The sequence below is a fragment of the Myotis nattereri genome, assembly GCF_964212035.1.
Source record: "Myotis nattereri genome assembly, chromosome: 19".
NCBI classification, from domain to species: Eukaryota; Metazoa; Chordata; class Mammalia; order Chiroptera; family Vespertilionidae; genus Myotis; species Myotis nattereri.
Window position 1 is genome coordinate 23,912,066 of NC_138095.1, and position 16,413 is coordinate 23,928,478.

Consider the following 16,413-nt stretch of genomic DNA (forward strand, 5'->3'; position numbering starts at 1 on the left):
GCGTGGACGGTGCCCCGACGGGGTTTAAGATTCCGAACTCTTCTCCGTGTGTCGGCGCTCAGCTCCGTCTATTCAGAATTCACGCTCAGAAACTTCCCGGGAACCGAGACACCAGAAGGAAGCCCGTGTTCGCGGGCTGTTTCCACGTCTCTGAGAGGCCAGGCTGGCTGGACCACTAGGCTTGTGCTCCCTCCTCCCCCGACAAGTGATGGGGGAAGGGGCCACCCGTCCTCGCTTCCTGGGGAGGAGGTGGTGGGAATCAAGACTGGGGGCCTTTATCCCCTGATGGGTGAGGGGCTCCATTAGTGTGCACACTCACCCTTGCACACACACACACACACACACACACACACGTACACGTACACTTCCAATCCCAGCAAAATGCTTTACACACACTGAGCACAAAATAAATGCTTATTAACTACACTGACCCAAAATAGTGAAATGTACAAGTAAATTAATCATGCCTCTCCTGGAGGCCTAACAGGATTACAAATTCGGCAAAAATTGACCACAATGAGATCAATAAGCTTCTACTTAAAACTGAACGGGGCCAAAACTTAGTATGAGCTGCTTCTTAGAGGGGAAAACACACACATGCACTCACTCACACACACATTTTTTTTTTTCATCTCTTATTAAGACTTCTAAGGCCTGTGTGTGTCTGTGTGTGTGTGCGTGTGCGCACACAAGCGAGTGGGTGGGTGTATGCGTGCGTGCTTGCCTACGAGCCGAAACCAGCCCAAGGCATCCAGAGCGTGATGCCCAGACAATTTAGAAATAGTCACGGCATAAGGATCGTGAAATTGCTCCTGTTTAAAAAAAGCCAAATTCTGGGCCGCAGCCTCTCTCCCCTCAACTCCTAAACCACCACCAAAAGTTACATCGCAGGGGATGAAAACGGTCCATTTGTTTTGAGCCAATTAAGCCTCGCTACAAAAGCATGAAGGGCCTCCGATGGCTGGACCATGGGTCCCCTGAAGGGGAGGAGAGAGGGGACTCTAATTTCTCCAGCTGCTTCCCATACTTGGCGGATCTCAAGTCAGGGAAACCTTCCTCTTGCCGGATTCGTCACTTACTTTCGTTCTCTTTCAGCCTACCATTCAGAAAAATGAGGGAAAGAAAAAAAAAATATATATATATATATATGTTGTGTGGGAGGGCATTGCCTGCATTTCAAGGCAGCAGGACCTTCCTGGAAGGTCTGTGAAAGGCAAGATTATCCCTGAAGAGGCTCAGGTCTAGGAGGAAAACCTTGGTGGTCATTTAACGAGGTCACCGGGGGAAAGGTCACTCCTTTTTCTCACCCCCTTCGTCCCTCTTCTATGGAACACGCTGGGCGCATCTGCAAAGCTGGATGCGTGTGCAACACGCCTCGTGGGCCCGGCTCTTCTGCCAGAGACGTTAGCCTCAGGCACGTACCCAGGGCTCGACCCACCCAGAGCCCATCTGGGTCTTCATCCCCCCCACCGGCCGCGTGTGTCCGCCTCGGCCACTAACTAAACAGACACGGGCCCTGATTGCTCACAGACCCACCATGCGGTCAGCCGTCTCGGACTGGGTCCTCCACATCTATTTCCCCCCAAAACATCTGCGGCCATGTGGAAACCCCGGGCCCCACGGAGAGAGCTCGGCCAAGAACTTTCTGTCCTTGACAGTGGCCGACACGGGCCCGTACACGAGTCACGCACCCCTGGCCGCGCCCAGGAGGCGCTGTCTAAATGACCCCCACATTGACAAGTGATTTTCCACTCCTGAACCCCGCGTGTCAGTAAACAGCAGCGGACTCATATGGATGCACTTCTCTCCCCCTTGACGATCACCCCCGAGAAAAAAATTAAATGCACCCCCAACTCCATCCAGAATTCCTAACGGGGGGTGGGGGGGTGGGGGGCATTTCTGGCTCACAGGAAAGGAGGCCAGAGTGTCCCCACCAGGACTCGGGCTCACGTGTGTAAGGACTTTGTAAACAGCCCCTCGGACAACAGGGTATAGAACCCACTCACTTTTCTCAGCAAATTCTCAACCGACCCTGGCTTTCTCTGGAAGGCTGAGCCTGGGGGAATTCAAAGCCGGTGATGTTGTCAGCAGACTGCCCCACCCCCTCTCCCATCATAAGATGGTCCTTCAGAAGTAGTTGATTCCTGGTGGTCGTTGCCAGTCACTCGACAATGCTTGTGTCCCGGGATCCAAGGGCGTCTGAGCACACTGCTTCACGGCGGCGACTGAAAAGGGTGCTATCTTTCTGACATCTCACCCTGCCCTGTGTGTGGAGGGATGAGAGAGAGAGAGAGAGAGAGAGAGAGAGGGAGAGAGAAAGAGAGAGAGAGTGTGTGTGTGCAAGTATGTGTGTGCAGGGGTTCACTCACTAACTGTTCACTTACTAACATTCCAGGAGCTCCCAAATATGGCCAGGAACACCACGCTGGGCCCTCAACTTGGGGCAGTGACTTCCCAAGAAACATCACACAAAGCCAGCCCCGTCAGCAGGGCCTGAGACCCTGTCACTCCAGCAGAATTTTTGACCCGAGCTTTAAGGTCAAATGAAATCTCTGTACCCCGACACTCTTAATCAGGAATGAGAAAGACAAACTAATTTTAAACTCTCAGAATTAAACGCATCTCCGGACCACTTAGTTCTCCCAAGACAGGCCGTTGGAACAGGGAACGGGCTGTCTATTTCTGAGCAACCACGGCGATACTTTTTTGAGATAAAAGCAAGGACGAAAGCAAGATCACACACACACACACACACACACACACCCACCCAAGTGTCTTCAAAGCAGTAGACTTTGCAATGAACCCCAAATATGCCTTTGACACAGGGTCTCCCTGCTTCCATAAACCATTGTCCAGCACACCTCACTCATCTCGCCCAAACCAAACACCGGGTACGAGTAAGTCAGCCTGCAACCCAGAGAACCTGAGACGGCGCCAAGGGTCGGGATCCCAGCGGCAAACCTTTCATGGGGAGCTCGAGGCCTTCCTGGGAGACATGGGTGGAAAGAGGGCGAAGGCTGGGAGTCGCACGAGGGATCCCACCAGCTCGCATGGGTGTGGGGAAGCTGATGTCGCTGGCCCCCTCAGCTTTCCTTTAAAGATCAGAACATAAAAACCTTCTTCCCCCTACCCCCCCGGCCGGCCCCCAACAAGGTGAGTTTGCGCTGGGATGTTCGTTGGGACTTTTCTCCCTCTTTCGGGCCAGTCTATTCCATGTCTGATGTTCCTTCTGGGACATTCAGAAAGAGCCAATTTGTTACTGTGAATGCTACCCAGTCCTCCAAACCGTTCAAACCAATTGCCTTTACGTTTAAAGGGCATTTGGGTCCGTACGCTGATGTATAAAATCACGAAAGGAAACGCACACGATCGCTATCAACGTCTCTCTCAGAGCCAGCTGCGCAAGGAAGCAGCCATTACGAAAACGGACCGGCTCTCTCAGCCCAGACGGAGAACGAGGACTTGGGGCACCGTGGCTGCGAGGGACCCCGACTCCGTGGGTTCCCGGGGAGCCAATTCCATGGGGACTTGCACGGCCAACACCTGCAGCGATCGGGCACAGGTTAGAGACAGCCCCATGGGATTCCAAACTGTGAAGAAACCTGTGGCGCTTTCTCTACCGCCCCCCACCCCCCACCCCCCCACCACCCCCCACCCCCACCTCGTGTTCTTTCTGGGCCAACACCCACCGTGTGGGGAGCAGGCCCTCCACTCGCTTCCCAAACCTCAGAGGCGGCTGATTAAAATGCAGGCCAGCAAACAAAGCGAGCCTGTGCCGGTTCCACCCCGTGAGAACCACGGCTCTCCGACGTCCCTCTCCTTGCTCAAGATCGCAAAATACGTGTGCCTGTCTGAGCCCCCTGCGGTGCACACGCGCCCACTGGTGTCCCCTCACTCACGCCCGAAGGCCACCGGTCGCCAGGGGTAAGGCTGCGTGCCGGATGCCTGCTGTCCCATCCTGGGACGACAGCAGTGAACTCCCAGGCCCACCTCTGCGCCGGGCGGCCCACTGAGCAAAAGGTGGCACATCCGTCGCTGGTACCAGAAGATGACCATAAAGGAGGGGAATTTCCCCGAGTGAGAAGCGGAGTGGGGTGGGGGGGAGATTGGGAGGGAGGGTGCTGATTCAAAGATTCCTCTCCCGGCCTAACTAAGAGTCTCGCATGAGACCTCCTTGCACGCTCACGCACAAAACACGTGTGTCTGCTACCGAAATGCTCCAGGAAACAGTCACCCGTCGCCCAGGAGGGCCCGGAGGCCCAGGTTTCATCATTAGGACCTTCCAATGCCTCCCTCTATTCACAGGCCTTGCACTCACTCAGTCCTTCACTGAGTCAGAACTTGCCAGGGAAGGCCATGGAGAGGAGGTTCAGCTTTCTTCCCCACTCGCCCTCAGAAAGTAGATTAAGGGGGCAAGTGCAGGAGTCGCAGGGGGATGTGATGGAAATACGCGAGGCCGTGCATATGCATACGTGTGTACGCCGGGGTGGGGCGAGGGGTGCTCTTCCCACAAGCAATTGCACGGGGCCCTGCTTTGCTCTGCGGATGACGGACAGGCCCAGAGCCCACACCCGCCGCAGCCGGACTCTTTCACGCTGGGCCCCCACACCCCTTCGTCTGGCTCCAGCGTGTGCGAGAAGACAAGGAAACTTGACAATGTCCCTCCCACAAATGTCTCTCTTCTCGATCACGCATTCATGGACGTATCAACATCTCCGCCGCCAGCGATCAAAAACACGCACTCAAATCTGTCCGCCTGAGAAACGCCTAAAAATAGACACTGTCCTAAAACAAACACATCGCTGGGCGAGTCAAAATCCCGACTGGAGGCAGAGCGATGAAGCCAGGGGGGATGAGCAGGTGGGGGAGCAGCGAGGAAAGGCTAGAAGGTGCACCCACTGGTTACAGGGGCCACCCATAAACCCACCCCCCCCCCCACCCCGCATGAGAGGATTCCGGTGTTTTTATGTCGAAGTGGGCTTGGGCGACCTCCCAAAACATTTGATCCTATGACATGATGCCATAGCCTTTTAATCTCTACAATGAACTCAACAGAGCTTAATGTCTTCCTTCCTAGGAGCATTTATCTGCTGAGTGCTGTGGGCAAAGATCACTCGCAGAGCACAGAACACGACCCAAAGTTACTGTCACTCTAGTGGAGAGAACGGTGATTCTGCTAAACCTTCCAGCATGCGATGGGCTCAGGAGATCCCTGTGACGTTCCAAGGATATAGACTTCCACGGTGGGAGGAATTTTCCTCCCTCTAATTTCACCGGGTCCTCGCCCAAATATTTATGAAAGATGTAGATTTCATATCAGCCCAGAGTATCGAGTAACTTCTTGGCGAGGGCAGCCCGATTTTCGGGACCCATTAAGATTCTTTGCGGAAATTTAAATACCTCTGTCAGGCAAATGAAATCGTATCAGGAACCATAGACTTTCATTGCTAGAAAGAGAAATTAGATTAACCAAGCCTCACTCCTTTCCTAGAAACCTCAATAAAATAAGAAGTCCATTTCAACAGTCTCTTACTTCCGGGACTGAAGATGTCTTGGGGGCCTCCCAAGACATCTAAATGAATTTATATTAAAGAAAGCTATCCTTGAGGAAAACCCTTCCATCTGCAAAAAAAAAAAAACGTATCTATTTACACAGAGGAGAATACATAAGTATATGTTACATATTAGAAGGCGGTGGCTATTTAAAAGCAAAACAGCCAGAAAAAAAAAAAAATCCAGGGCAGCAACCATAGCAAGTTCCACACTAAGAAGCTTTCAGCCCCTGAAAACATCCTTGTCCTTTATTAATATTTAGTGGAAATGTATAATTGCAGATGTGTGCGGGGTTGGGGTTTTATGTCGGGAGGCGGGCAAAGAAGACAGGTTTATTACAGCCATGAAATATTAAACAAGCACCAAGCACAGTAGTAGTATGTCCCGGACTAGCCAGGGAGCAGGCAGGCCCCCACGTCAGCTGCACAAAGGGGGCTCCTGTTTACATTACCCCCCCCCCCCCGATTAACACCTGCGAAGTTTTGGGTTACATCTTCCGGAGGCTGCAAGAAGTCACACGGAGGCAGGCGACCCTGGCTGGATGCTTTCACAGGGAGACGGGAATGCAAGGCTCCTTTGCCTTGCCCCCAAACAAGTTGGCATGAGCCTGAAAAAGCTCTCCAAAGGTGTGGGGGTGTGGGGGAGTGGGGGAAAGGGTTCAGAAAAACAGCACTCAGAGCCCCCCTCCGTCCCCCAGCCCGTCCCATGTCTAAAGGAAATTCGGTGTTCAAATCCCGCCCGCCTCGGATTTCTCAGCACCGTTCTACTGTGTTCCGACTGGAACGCTGAGGGGAGCGTGAAATTCCAAAAATTTCTCCCGCATCACTGTAGACATGTCCCCCTTCCCAAAGGGGCAGGATTGTGTGCAGGGCAAAGACTGAGACCTCTCCCCCTTCAATGTATGGGAAAGAGCGTTTCTAGACTGCTCCCGATTTTGAGAGAGAGAGAGAGAGAGCATCCTACGGAATGGAAGTTTGGCCAGGATCGACTTATGACAGAATATGGTGAATTCCAGTTTTGAAAATTCTGGGGAAAGAGGCAGGAGGAGGGAGAGAAGCATACCGTTTCCTACAATCTCTCCTTCATCGACAATCTAGCATTATTTCGAGTTCTTTATCAGTTTTGAAATTCCTCCATGGCCACACATCTATTACAGAGCTAGGTGGACAATTCTGCAAACTCATTTCAAATGCATGGCAACCTCACTGATGTCATGGATGCCTGAATAGGCCCAAATGCAGGCTGGGGGTTTTGTGTGTGTGTGTGTGTGTGTGTGTGTGTGTGTGTGTGTGTGTTTCCCCCTTTGCACAACCTCACCGTTTCCCCCAACTCCAACTTTGTGCAAACGGGGCCTCATGATGAGATGTAGAGTTTCATTATATAAAAGTTGTTCGGTGGGTTGATTAAGAAGTCAGGGGAAGCGTGATTTGGAGAGACTCGCTTTCCTGGTTAAAAAAAAAAAAAAAAATCGTAATCACAGGTCAAGCTGGCCTAGACTTTCCCAGAACTGCAACTTGCCAGTGGAGTTTCCTCCCCTCTGAAGGGCATCTGAACCCCATAAGACAAGCTGGGCACGTCCGGCTTGTGCAGCTCTGAAGACGTATTCCTTCTCTCCGATCTGAGCACGGGCCATTTTGTTAAATACCGACTAGTATTTTGTCATCGGAGCGAAGAATTTCAGAAACGGTGTTAATATTTAATCACATTAGTACTGGCGTGTTTTACGGCGTGACAAAATAAAATATCATTACAAAAGTGGGCTTTGCCTGAAAGGGGGGTGGTGGGGGTGGGTGGACGAAAGTGCTTGCTGGGGCTGGGCCCCAGGGAAGGTATTATTCAAAGCCACCGGACACCACTGCTTCCCAGCTGATGGGAACACATAGGCACGTGTTCAAGGAAAAGCGGGACATTTTACATTTTAATGGTGTTGTGTTTCTTTTTTGTTTTCTGGTTTTTTGGGGGTTTTTTTACTCTATTTCAAAGTGGCACACTTCACTGTGATTTTCAGCCGGGGGACTCGGGGGCCTGTTGAAGGCTCTGTGTACCTATTTATACAACATGTGCAGATGGAACTGTGGGGTGTTATCATAATGAAAAGTTTAATCATCCTTATTTACTACCAGTAAGGGAGCAGCGATCGGAGGCAAATGCCTTAGAAAGCCGTAACCAGAAGCCCCAAGGCTGCAGAAGCTGCAAGGGACCTCGATTTAGGGCTTTATCTAGGAACCTGTCCTTCCCACATCACCGAGTGGGAAACAAAGGCGGTCAAGTGGGTGGATGGAACTCCCTGTCCTCCTGGGTGCAGGGGAGGGCTGCGTCGGGCGGGCATCTTGGGCAAATCAACCCTAAAGTGACTAGCATCTGTTTCCAAAAAAAAAAAATTTTCCCTCGTCTGTCTGTGATCATGAAACAAGCAAAATAGAACATTTCTTTCATGACATTTCTCCATTCACAGCCTGCATCTTTTCATTTTTATTTATTTATTTTTTTTTCCTGTCAAGGAAGATTCCTGGGGTAGACTGGGAAGGGAGTGGTGGGACACCTTTAAAAAACACAAGAAACAACTCATTAAAGCCACTCAATCCTTCTCCACCTAAGATCTTTCAAAAGACTCAAAGGCAAAGTGCTACTGGTTTTTCTTTATGAATTCACTAAATCGGGTTTTTCTTTTCTTAACTTTTCTCACCTCATTTGGGCCAATATGTTCTTAATTACTGGGGTGGGGGGGGGGGAGGGACAGCCAGGCCAAGCCAGGTAGAAGTGACAGGGGCTGGGATTTGTGCTAACCAGCTATCGATCGAGAGGTTGTGTACAAGAAAATAAAAGAGAAGGGGGGGCCCCGAGCAAGCAGGATGCTGTGTCCAACTCCATTTTTAAAAGGAGGCGGCGGGGGGGAGAAAAGGGGAGAAGACGCGGAGGGTCCCAAACTAACCAATTTATGGCCTCGCCTGGGAGAAGCCTGGAGAATGCTGATGCCGGCTCTAGCGTCTGCTGTGCATGCTAAACACCCGGCTTCAAATGAGAGAGCGGCGTCCCGGGCTGGGCAGTAGGCGAACAAAGAGAAAAGCAGCAAGCAGCGAGGCCGGCCGCATTCATGAATTAGAAACCCTAAGCGGGAAAGCTACCCACCCGGGACAGGCGCCGGCCCTGGGAACCCTGAGTCTGAGCCACCCAACTCCTGCCGTACGTCCCCTCCCCCTCCTGCCCCTGCCACTCTCCCAAAACCTACCCAGCCCTTGAACCCAGGGCCAAGAGATGGCAGGCTGCGGGGAGGACTAGGGAAATGAAGGCAGAGGAAGAGAACTCTAAAAGAGAGCAAAAATCACGGGATGTGGTTTTTAAAGACGGGGTTCGCGTCGCCAGCCACTGGTTTCATGATACAATTCAGCCTGTTGACACCAAGGGGATTCAAGTAGGGTTTAAAAGGAAAAAAGGTAGAAATGGGGGGGGGGGACGGGAAGAAAGAAAGAAATGATGTTACCTAACTTTAAGAAGGCATTATTTGTGAGTAGGGGGATCAGGAAGGAGAGGAAGGCCCCATTAAAATGAAATGGATATCTACAGCAGCCTCATCTTCGTCAGGTTAAAAAACTGTTATTACTTAAGTGCAATGGCGGTTCATTGACTAGCCCCCACCCCACCCACCTTCAAAGCCCCCAGGCCTGATTGGGGGGACGGACGGAGGGGAGTGCTTAGAATGCAAAGGAGAGCTGGGACCGGACATCTGTCACCAAAGCCAGGGAGATATTGACAGATGCGGGTCCTTTGTGTCTTAAGAATATATATCCACATCCTCCCCCCACCCCCCCCCCCCCGTACGCAAACGATGCCCTGGTGGAGTGGCCTGGCCTCTGCCAAGCAGACCCCCACCCCAGCCCCACCAAAGGTCCAGGGGCTGTGCCCCTGGGAAAGACGGCCTGCCTCGCACAACCCCTACAGGTACCCAGCTTTTCAATGAAACTCCAACAGTTAACAAGAGACAAAACAGCTACTCATCAGGAACAAATGTCAAATTAGGCGTTGCCTCTGAGTGATAGTGATGCTGCCACCACCAGAGCTGGGAACTTTTTTTTTTTCTAAAGATGCTGGCACACAGGGGAGGAGCTGGAGCTAGAGGCTGGCTGCCTAGAAAAGGTGGGGAGGCATAAACATAACTTCCCACGTGTCCTGCCTACCAGGAGCCAGGCACGCAACCCCTAAAAACCGGAACAGGCCTGGAGGTTGAGGCTGAGACCTCTGAGCAACCAGCCGGAGGGGGGTGGGGGCTCTGCCATAATCCTCAAAGCGCTGCCCCCTAAGTTCCTCGCACCCAGTGGCACCAGAATCTACCTGGCAGCACCTAAGGGGAGCTGGGGAGGGAGGGACAGACTCATAGAGCCCTTGGTGTGAGTCAGAGGAAGGGTATCCAGCTCTGAGCTGGGCACTGCAAGAAGGCCCTGTGGTCTCCTAATTCCAAAGGACTCCCTCCTTCCATGGGGCCTGCCAGGCTGCAGAGGCTAAGGCCTGCAAGGGGAGCGGGACGGGTCTCTGGGAGGTAAGAAGGGGACCAGAAAGGTGGGGGGTAGGGCATATACCTTCTTTGCTGCTGGGGTTCTGGGGTTTGGCCTTCTCCCAGGGCGCCAGCGTTTTGTCGTCCTCGGCACCGTCCACCAGGGTCTTGTCTGCGGGCATGTACCAGGTGGCGCTGTGCTCTGCCATCAGGGAGTCCAGGTCGATGGTGCTCATGGCGCTCTTGACAGCCTCCGAGCAGCAGCTGCCCAGCTCGCTGTCTCCGTTCTGGGCGCCCGACGCCCCCACAGCACACTCGCCCTTCTTGCCCCCCTTGAGCCCCAGGGGCTGGTCCTCGGAGATGCTGAACTGCTGCCTCTGCAGCTGGATCTGTGCCTGGAGGATCTCCAGGGGGTGGATCTCGTCTGGCGGCGGTGCCCCGGTGCTGCTCGTTGGGGTCCGGACCTGCTCCAGGCCAGGCGTGCCTGGGTGGCCAGCGCCCCCACCGCTGCCATAGCTGTCAGGGGTCGAGGTAGAGGTAGACATGATGCCTAGGCCGAGCTGGGGCGGGGGCGCCTTGGGTCCGTGCTCCCCTGCGCCCACCCCCCGGTGAGGGAGTTTGGGCGAACCTGTCACCAGGGGGCTCCTACTGGCTTTGGCCAGGGCCTGGGGGTTGTCAGAGCTGGATGACACTTCGTCCTCGTTGGCATAGCTGGTGCTCACCTCGTCGGAGGCGAACTCGCCCACGTGCGGGGAGCTCCCGTCTGACTTGGCTCCGCCATCCAGGGACGCCATGAGGTCCGGCTGGTCCCCCAGGAGCAATTCGGCCCCTTTCCCCCAAGAGGGCGAGGTGAGCGCTTTCTCATGGGGCGTGGGCGCCCCGCGTGCCTCGCCCGTCGAGCTTCCCCCCAGGGCCGCGCCTGGCTGCGGCTGCCCTGGGCTGACCCCGGGCGCGCCCCCGCTGTCCGGGGCTGCGGAGTACTTGTCGAAAAAGGTCCCCGGGCTCACGTGACCACTGTCCCTTTTTCTGCGGCCCCGGCCCCGGCCACCGCCCCCGGGGACCGGCTTGCCATCGTTCCCCGACGTGGATTCCAGGTTGTAGTTTGGGGAGAGGCTGGTGCTGTCCCCCTGGGAGGGAGGGTTGGGCGGCCCCGAGGTTTTGTTGCCACTGCTACCGGTCCCCGCGGGGCCTCCGGGCCCTGGGGCCCCCGGGGCAGTCCCTCCGGGGTAGTAATCCGAGCCCGGGTTGCCGGCCACGGCCGCGCCGCTGTCGGTCTCGTTCTGGCTCAATTTCCTCTTCCCCTCGGGCGGGTTCTTCTTATTAAAGGTCACGTTGAGGTTGGGGGCCCCGAGGCTGGCGATCATGTTCTGGCAGGCGGTGGAGAGCGCAGCCAGGCAGCTCTGGCCGAACAGGTTGTCCTTGGAGCTGGGCTTGTTGAAGGAGCCCAGCGAGAGCGCGCCCAGCTTACTGGCCGAGGGGCGCTGGCTGGACTGGAAATCCGGCTGCGGCGGGTACGCGCCCCCTCCGCCGCCGCCGCCGCCGCCGCCGCCTCCGGGGCCGCCGCCGCCCCCGCCCGCACTCGGGGGCGAGTTCACGCCTGGGCCGCTGTGCGGGGTGGCCTGCCGGTTCGCGGCGCCGAACGGGAAGCCAGGCTGGCCCCCGAGCGCAGACGCGGTGAAATCCGGCGGAGGGGGCCGGCGCTCAGAGGGAGCGCTAGGCAGCCCCACTCCAGCCCCCGGTGACTGCAGTGGGCCCAGGCCGGCCAGGCTGCCCCCAAACTGCAGGCCAGGGGAGGGCAGCGCGGGCACGTGGCCCTCTCCGGGCATCCTCAGCGGCTCCTGAAGGGGGCCCCGGAACAGCACCCCCGAGCCGCCGGGCGGAGGGGGCGGCGCCAGCCCAGGGTCGTGCGGGCCGCAGTCCGCGGGCAGGCCCGAGCCGCCCATCCTGCGGGGCAGCAGGTCGCCGGGCGGCGGGTGAGGACCTGGGAACCACGCGCTCTCCTGCGCCAAGTGGGGCGCCTGCGGCTCGAAGGTGCCCAGGCGCCCCGCGCCCGCGCCGCCGCTTTCGCGTTCAAAGTTCGGCTGGGCCAAGCCGCCCACCGGGCCGCCGTGCACCAGGCCACCCTGGCCCACGTCCCCGGGGTGGCCTAGCTGGGCCAGGTTGGGTTGGCGCAGCCGCTGCTGCTGATTGCGCGACGCCATCTGCTTAATCATGAGAGCCGCGTTTTGGCGCTGCTGCTGCTGCTGCTGCTGCTGCAAGGACTGGTGCTCCGGGGCCGGGTGCTGCAGGGGCGGCCCCGAGGGGAAGCTGTCAGGGGCCGGCGGTGTGAACTCGCCGGGGAGGCCCGAATAGGCCGAGGGCGAGAGGTGGTTGTCCAGCGCGCCGTTGTGCATGCTGCCGTTCCACGAAGCGCAGCGGTCCACTCCCGCGCCGCCCGGGAAGTCAAAGCGCGGCCTCTTGGCCACGTTCATGTAGGGGGGCGCGTCGAAATGCTGCAGCCGCTGGTTGGGCGCCTGCTGGGCGGGAGGATGCTGCATGTTGAACACGGGCTCCGAATAAGGGTGCATGCTCCGGTTCTCCAGCCTGTGGATGGGGTACTCGAACTGCGCGTGCTGGCTGGGCAGCATGGGGCCCCCGTCCTGCAGGCTGCCGCTGGGTGTGCCCGCCTCGCCCTGCTGGGGCCGCGGGAGCGCGGGCGGGCACGAATTTTGTCGGACCAGAAGCCCGGGCGGCGGAGGCTGCTGCGGCTGCTGCTGTGGCTGCGGCGGCGGCGGCGGCGGCGGCTGCTGAGTCGGCTGCGGGGGCTGCTGCTGCGGGGGTGGCGGGGCCTGCTGGGGAGGCTGCATTAAGGGGTGCCTGGAGCCTACTCCCGGCTCCAAGCCCACCGGCATCTTGCGGGCCCCGCCGAACCTCTCGAAGAACACGCCGTGCTGCTGCTGCTGCTGCTGCTGCTGGGCGTGCATTTTGGACAAGCCCACCATGCCTGCAGCTCTGGGCAGAGCCGAGGCACCCGGGAAAGAGCCCCCGGGAACCTGGCGACCCGCCGCGTAATGAGGCAACTGCCCCTCGGAATCGGAGGGCGAAAACATGTCGAAGTGTCCCGAGGGCGCCTCGCCCGGGTAATTGTATTCCAGCGAGTCGACGGCTCCTTGGTTCGCCACCCTCCGGTTCTCCAGACTGTGGGAATCAGAGCCGCTGGAGGCGGGGAGGCCGTGGAAGGAGGCGGCTCGGTTAGGGCTCTGGTCCAGCGGCAAGCACGGGGCCGGCACGGCGTGGCCCGAGGCGCCCGAACTGTGAAAGTCCGGGAGGTTGCCGGGTCGCTGGGGGCCGAAGCTCTCAGGCCCCTGGCTCTCCGCCAGATGATCATAACCCTCGGCGAAGGGCGGCTGGCTGCCCAGGCCAGCGCCCGCGCCGCCGTAGCCGAGCAGGCGACCCCCGTGCAGGCATGAGGCCCCTGGGTCCGGGCCACCAAAGTTGCCCCCGAAGTGAGGGTGATGTTGGTGGGGGTGGTGGCCGCCCGGGTGGCCGTGGTGCGGCTGCTGGCCTCCAAAGAATCCGTGCACCGGCTGCGCCTGCAGCCCCCCCGCGTGCAACTCCGAGTGGCCGCGCGCGTGGTAGCCGTACGGCTCCATGTTCATGCCCAGGATCGGGGGCTCGCCCAGCGCGCTCATGGCAGGGTCCACGGGGCCAGGAGGTCCTCCCGCGTGGAAAGCCGGAGCCTTAAAGTGGGTGTTCATGCTCAGTCCGGCCTCGTTAAAGTTCCTCTCGCCCTGGCCAGCGTTCCTGCTGTTGATCTGGGGCTCGAATTGGTCCAGCCCAAACATACTTGGCGGGGGGGGGGGGGGGGGAAATCAATAGGGCATGACAGCCTGCTCTCCGCCGCGGCGCGCCTCCGGCCAGCTACTCGGTCCGGCCCTGGGCTGGGACGCTCGCTCGGCACGGGCACCGCGGGGACGCAGTGCGCACCGCCACCGCTCCTGGCCTGTGGCGGCTGGGGCTTCTCCGCTCCTCTCCCGAAGCTCTGGCTCTGCCCCACGCGGGTCTCTCACATCTTGCGGCGCCGCAGGGCCTCCAGGAGCCGTGTCGGAGGGCCCATGCCCCAGGCGGTTGGCACAGCCGCGGGTGGGTTTGCGGGGAGGGAACAGAGCTGCGGGCGAGTGGAGACAAAAAGTTAAGTGGGGGGAAGGAGGCGGGAAGGAGGCAGGGAAAGCGGAGCGATCACCTTCTTAAGTCCGAACGGGTCGGGTGGGGAGCCCCAGGAAGCTGCCCGAAGCCTCTCCGAGTGAGTCCGAAGCGGAGCTGCTCAGGGGCCGGGCAGGGAGACCCTTTAAAGCCGTGGCTGGCGCCCGGGCACGGACAGAGCGGTCCCTCCCCCCTCCCCCGGAGTCCCCGCGCGCGGTAGCTCGAGCCTCCGCCAAGCACGATCCACTCGCACAGTCCCCGTCGGCCCCGAGCAAGCGGCTACTGTTTCTTCAGCTGGTCGGAGGGCTGGAGGCCCCGCTCGACATCACCCGTGCCGGGCCCCGAGCCTAGGGCGCAGCGGGGCTAGGAAGGCAGCGGGCCCCCGGGGCTGGACCCCGAGAGATCGGGGAAGACACGGTTCCCCCGCTCCGCGGCCGGTGCGCTGCACCCCGGCGCGCCGCACCCCCGCGCGCCGCTTCGCTGCCAGGTCCGCCGACTGCAGCTTGAGTCCTCCCGCTGTTCGGTCTCTGAGTTCGCCGGGGTCCCCGCGCCCGGTTCCAGGCGCGGACAGGCAGCGAAACGAGGGGTTGGGTCTCTCCAAGGCTCGGGTTCCCTGCCTCCGCGCCGAGGTGCTTCGCGAGTCCCCCCTCGGACCTGGGGAGGGGGGCGGGCGCGGGTTGGAGGACCACACTGGGCGAGCCGGCTCAGGCGTTCCCGCGGAGCTCTCGGAGCCCAGAATGCGGGGGCGGGGGCAGCTCTGGGGGGTCCGCGCACCCCTCTCCTGGCTAACGCGGGCGGGGGGGGCTGCGTGGGGCGTTCCGAGGGTCTCAGCTCCCCTCTCTGTGTCTGCCTCTCGCCCAGCGCTGAGAGAAGCAGCAACAAGTTTTGCATTTCAGCAATCAATTTCAGCCATTACCTCTGCACCAATCAGCACAGCCCGAGCTGGGTCCGGGGCGGGGCTCGCTGTTAAGGTGGTCCTGGGTACTGGCTGCCGAGGCCCCCCTACGAACCCGCACTTCGCCAACTCCCGGGTCCCCCGCTCGGGTCTCGCCCGGGGGTCCGGCGCCAGTGCGCTCGGGGCGCGCGCCCTGGCCTCCCAGCGCATCGGGGTGGAGAGGGCCCAGGCTTAGAATGGCGGGAGCTTGGCTTTGTTCACCCCCTTCCTACTCACACAGTTACCAACTCCCCACCCCCAACTGAAGCGAGACCTGCGGGGTGGGCAGGGGGCGGGGAGGTGGGTGGTAAGCGGTGCGGGGCGCTCAGACAATGGGGTCTCCAGGCACAGCGCCTGGACTCGCCGGGAAAGTCGCTAAGTATCGCCTGTGCTTCAACCCGAGGCGAACCCTCGGCTCTCCACCGCAGTCGGCTCAGCAGTGGCGCCCAACTTAACCGGTCCCCGGATTTTCCTGGAGCTGAAAGCAGACCGGGAACCCCTGAAGTTAGGGTTCTCCTCCAGACACCCGCGCTCCTGCTCGCCCCTCCCTCGCCAGGGCATGCACAATTGTTCCCTTAACCCCACTGCCTGAGGTTCCCAGTCCTCAGTCGCTGGCTTCCACCGGGAGGAGCCGTGACCACTCGGTCACTTTATTGGGGGGGGCACTTCGGCTAAGTCCAGCGCAGAGCCGCGAGGAAGATCAGCGCGCCGAGGACCCACGGGCGGGCGGGAGGACCCCGCTACTGGCACCCGGACCGAGGCCCAGGGGGCGCGAGGTTGGCCTCCTTAAGAGATCAATTAAACTCTAGAGGCCAAGGAATTGGGTTGTGATACTAAAATCAATAGGAGTAATTTAATATCTGCCCTGCTCTTTATGAAATATTTATCCCAATAATCTTAGTTAAAATGTTTAGATCTTCCTGATCCCCACTGAGGCTGAAATCTATCTTGCAGTTGGAGGTTGGAAGTTAGAGGTGATGGGGGGCAGAGAAGGTGTTTATTCTATGTGCCTGCCTGTGTGAGTATTTTCCTCCCTGAAGTGTGTGCGGGAAGGAAGGGGAGAAGGCCTTGAACGCTCCTGGCTATAAAATAGCACGAGGCAATTTTGTGAGACGACCAGCATTCTTAGGAGAAGGGGAGGAAGGGGGGGGGGGGAAGAACTTTCTTTGAAGTGCCCTGATATCGCTATTAAATCTAAATAAAATTAAGCATGGTGTATAAAAATGCCTTTTCCCCCCACAAAGGAAAGTGTTTA

At 58.4% G+C, this 16,413-nt stretch overlaps 1 protein-coding gene across 1 annotated transcript in view; it reads right to left on the minus strand.

Annotated features, from left to right (window-relative positions):
• The window catches only part of MN1 (MN1 proto-oncogene, transcriptional regulator), a gene marked incomplete at its 5' end in the record, with an annotated part of 39,296 nt that extends 25,430 nt beyond the window's left edge, over nt 1–13,866 (minus strand). The window contains one exon of the mRNA XM_081113956.1: nt 10,128–13,866. Within this exon, the coding sequence (XP_080970082.1) occupies nt 10,128–13,866 (3,739 nt within the window). The remainder of the gene's footprint in view (nt 1–10,127) is intronic.
• Between the last annotated feature and the right edge of the window lie 2,547 nt (nt 13,867–16,413).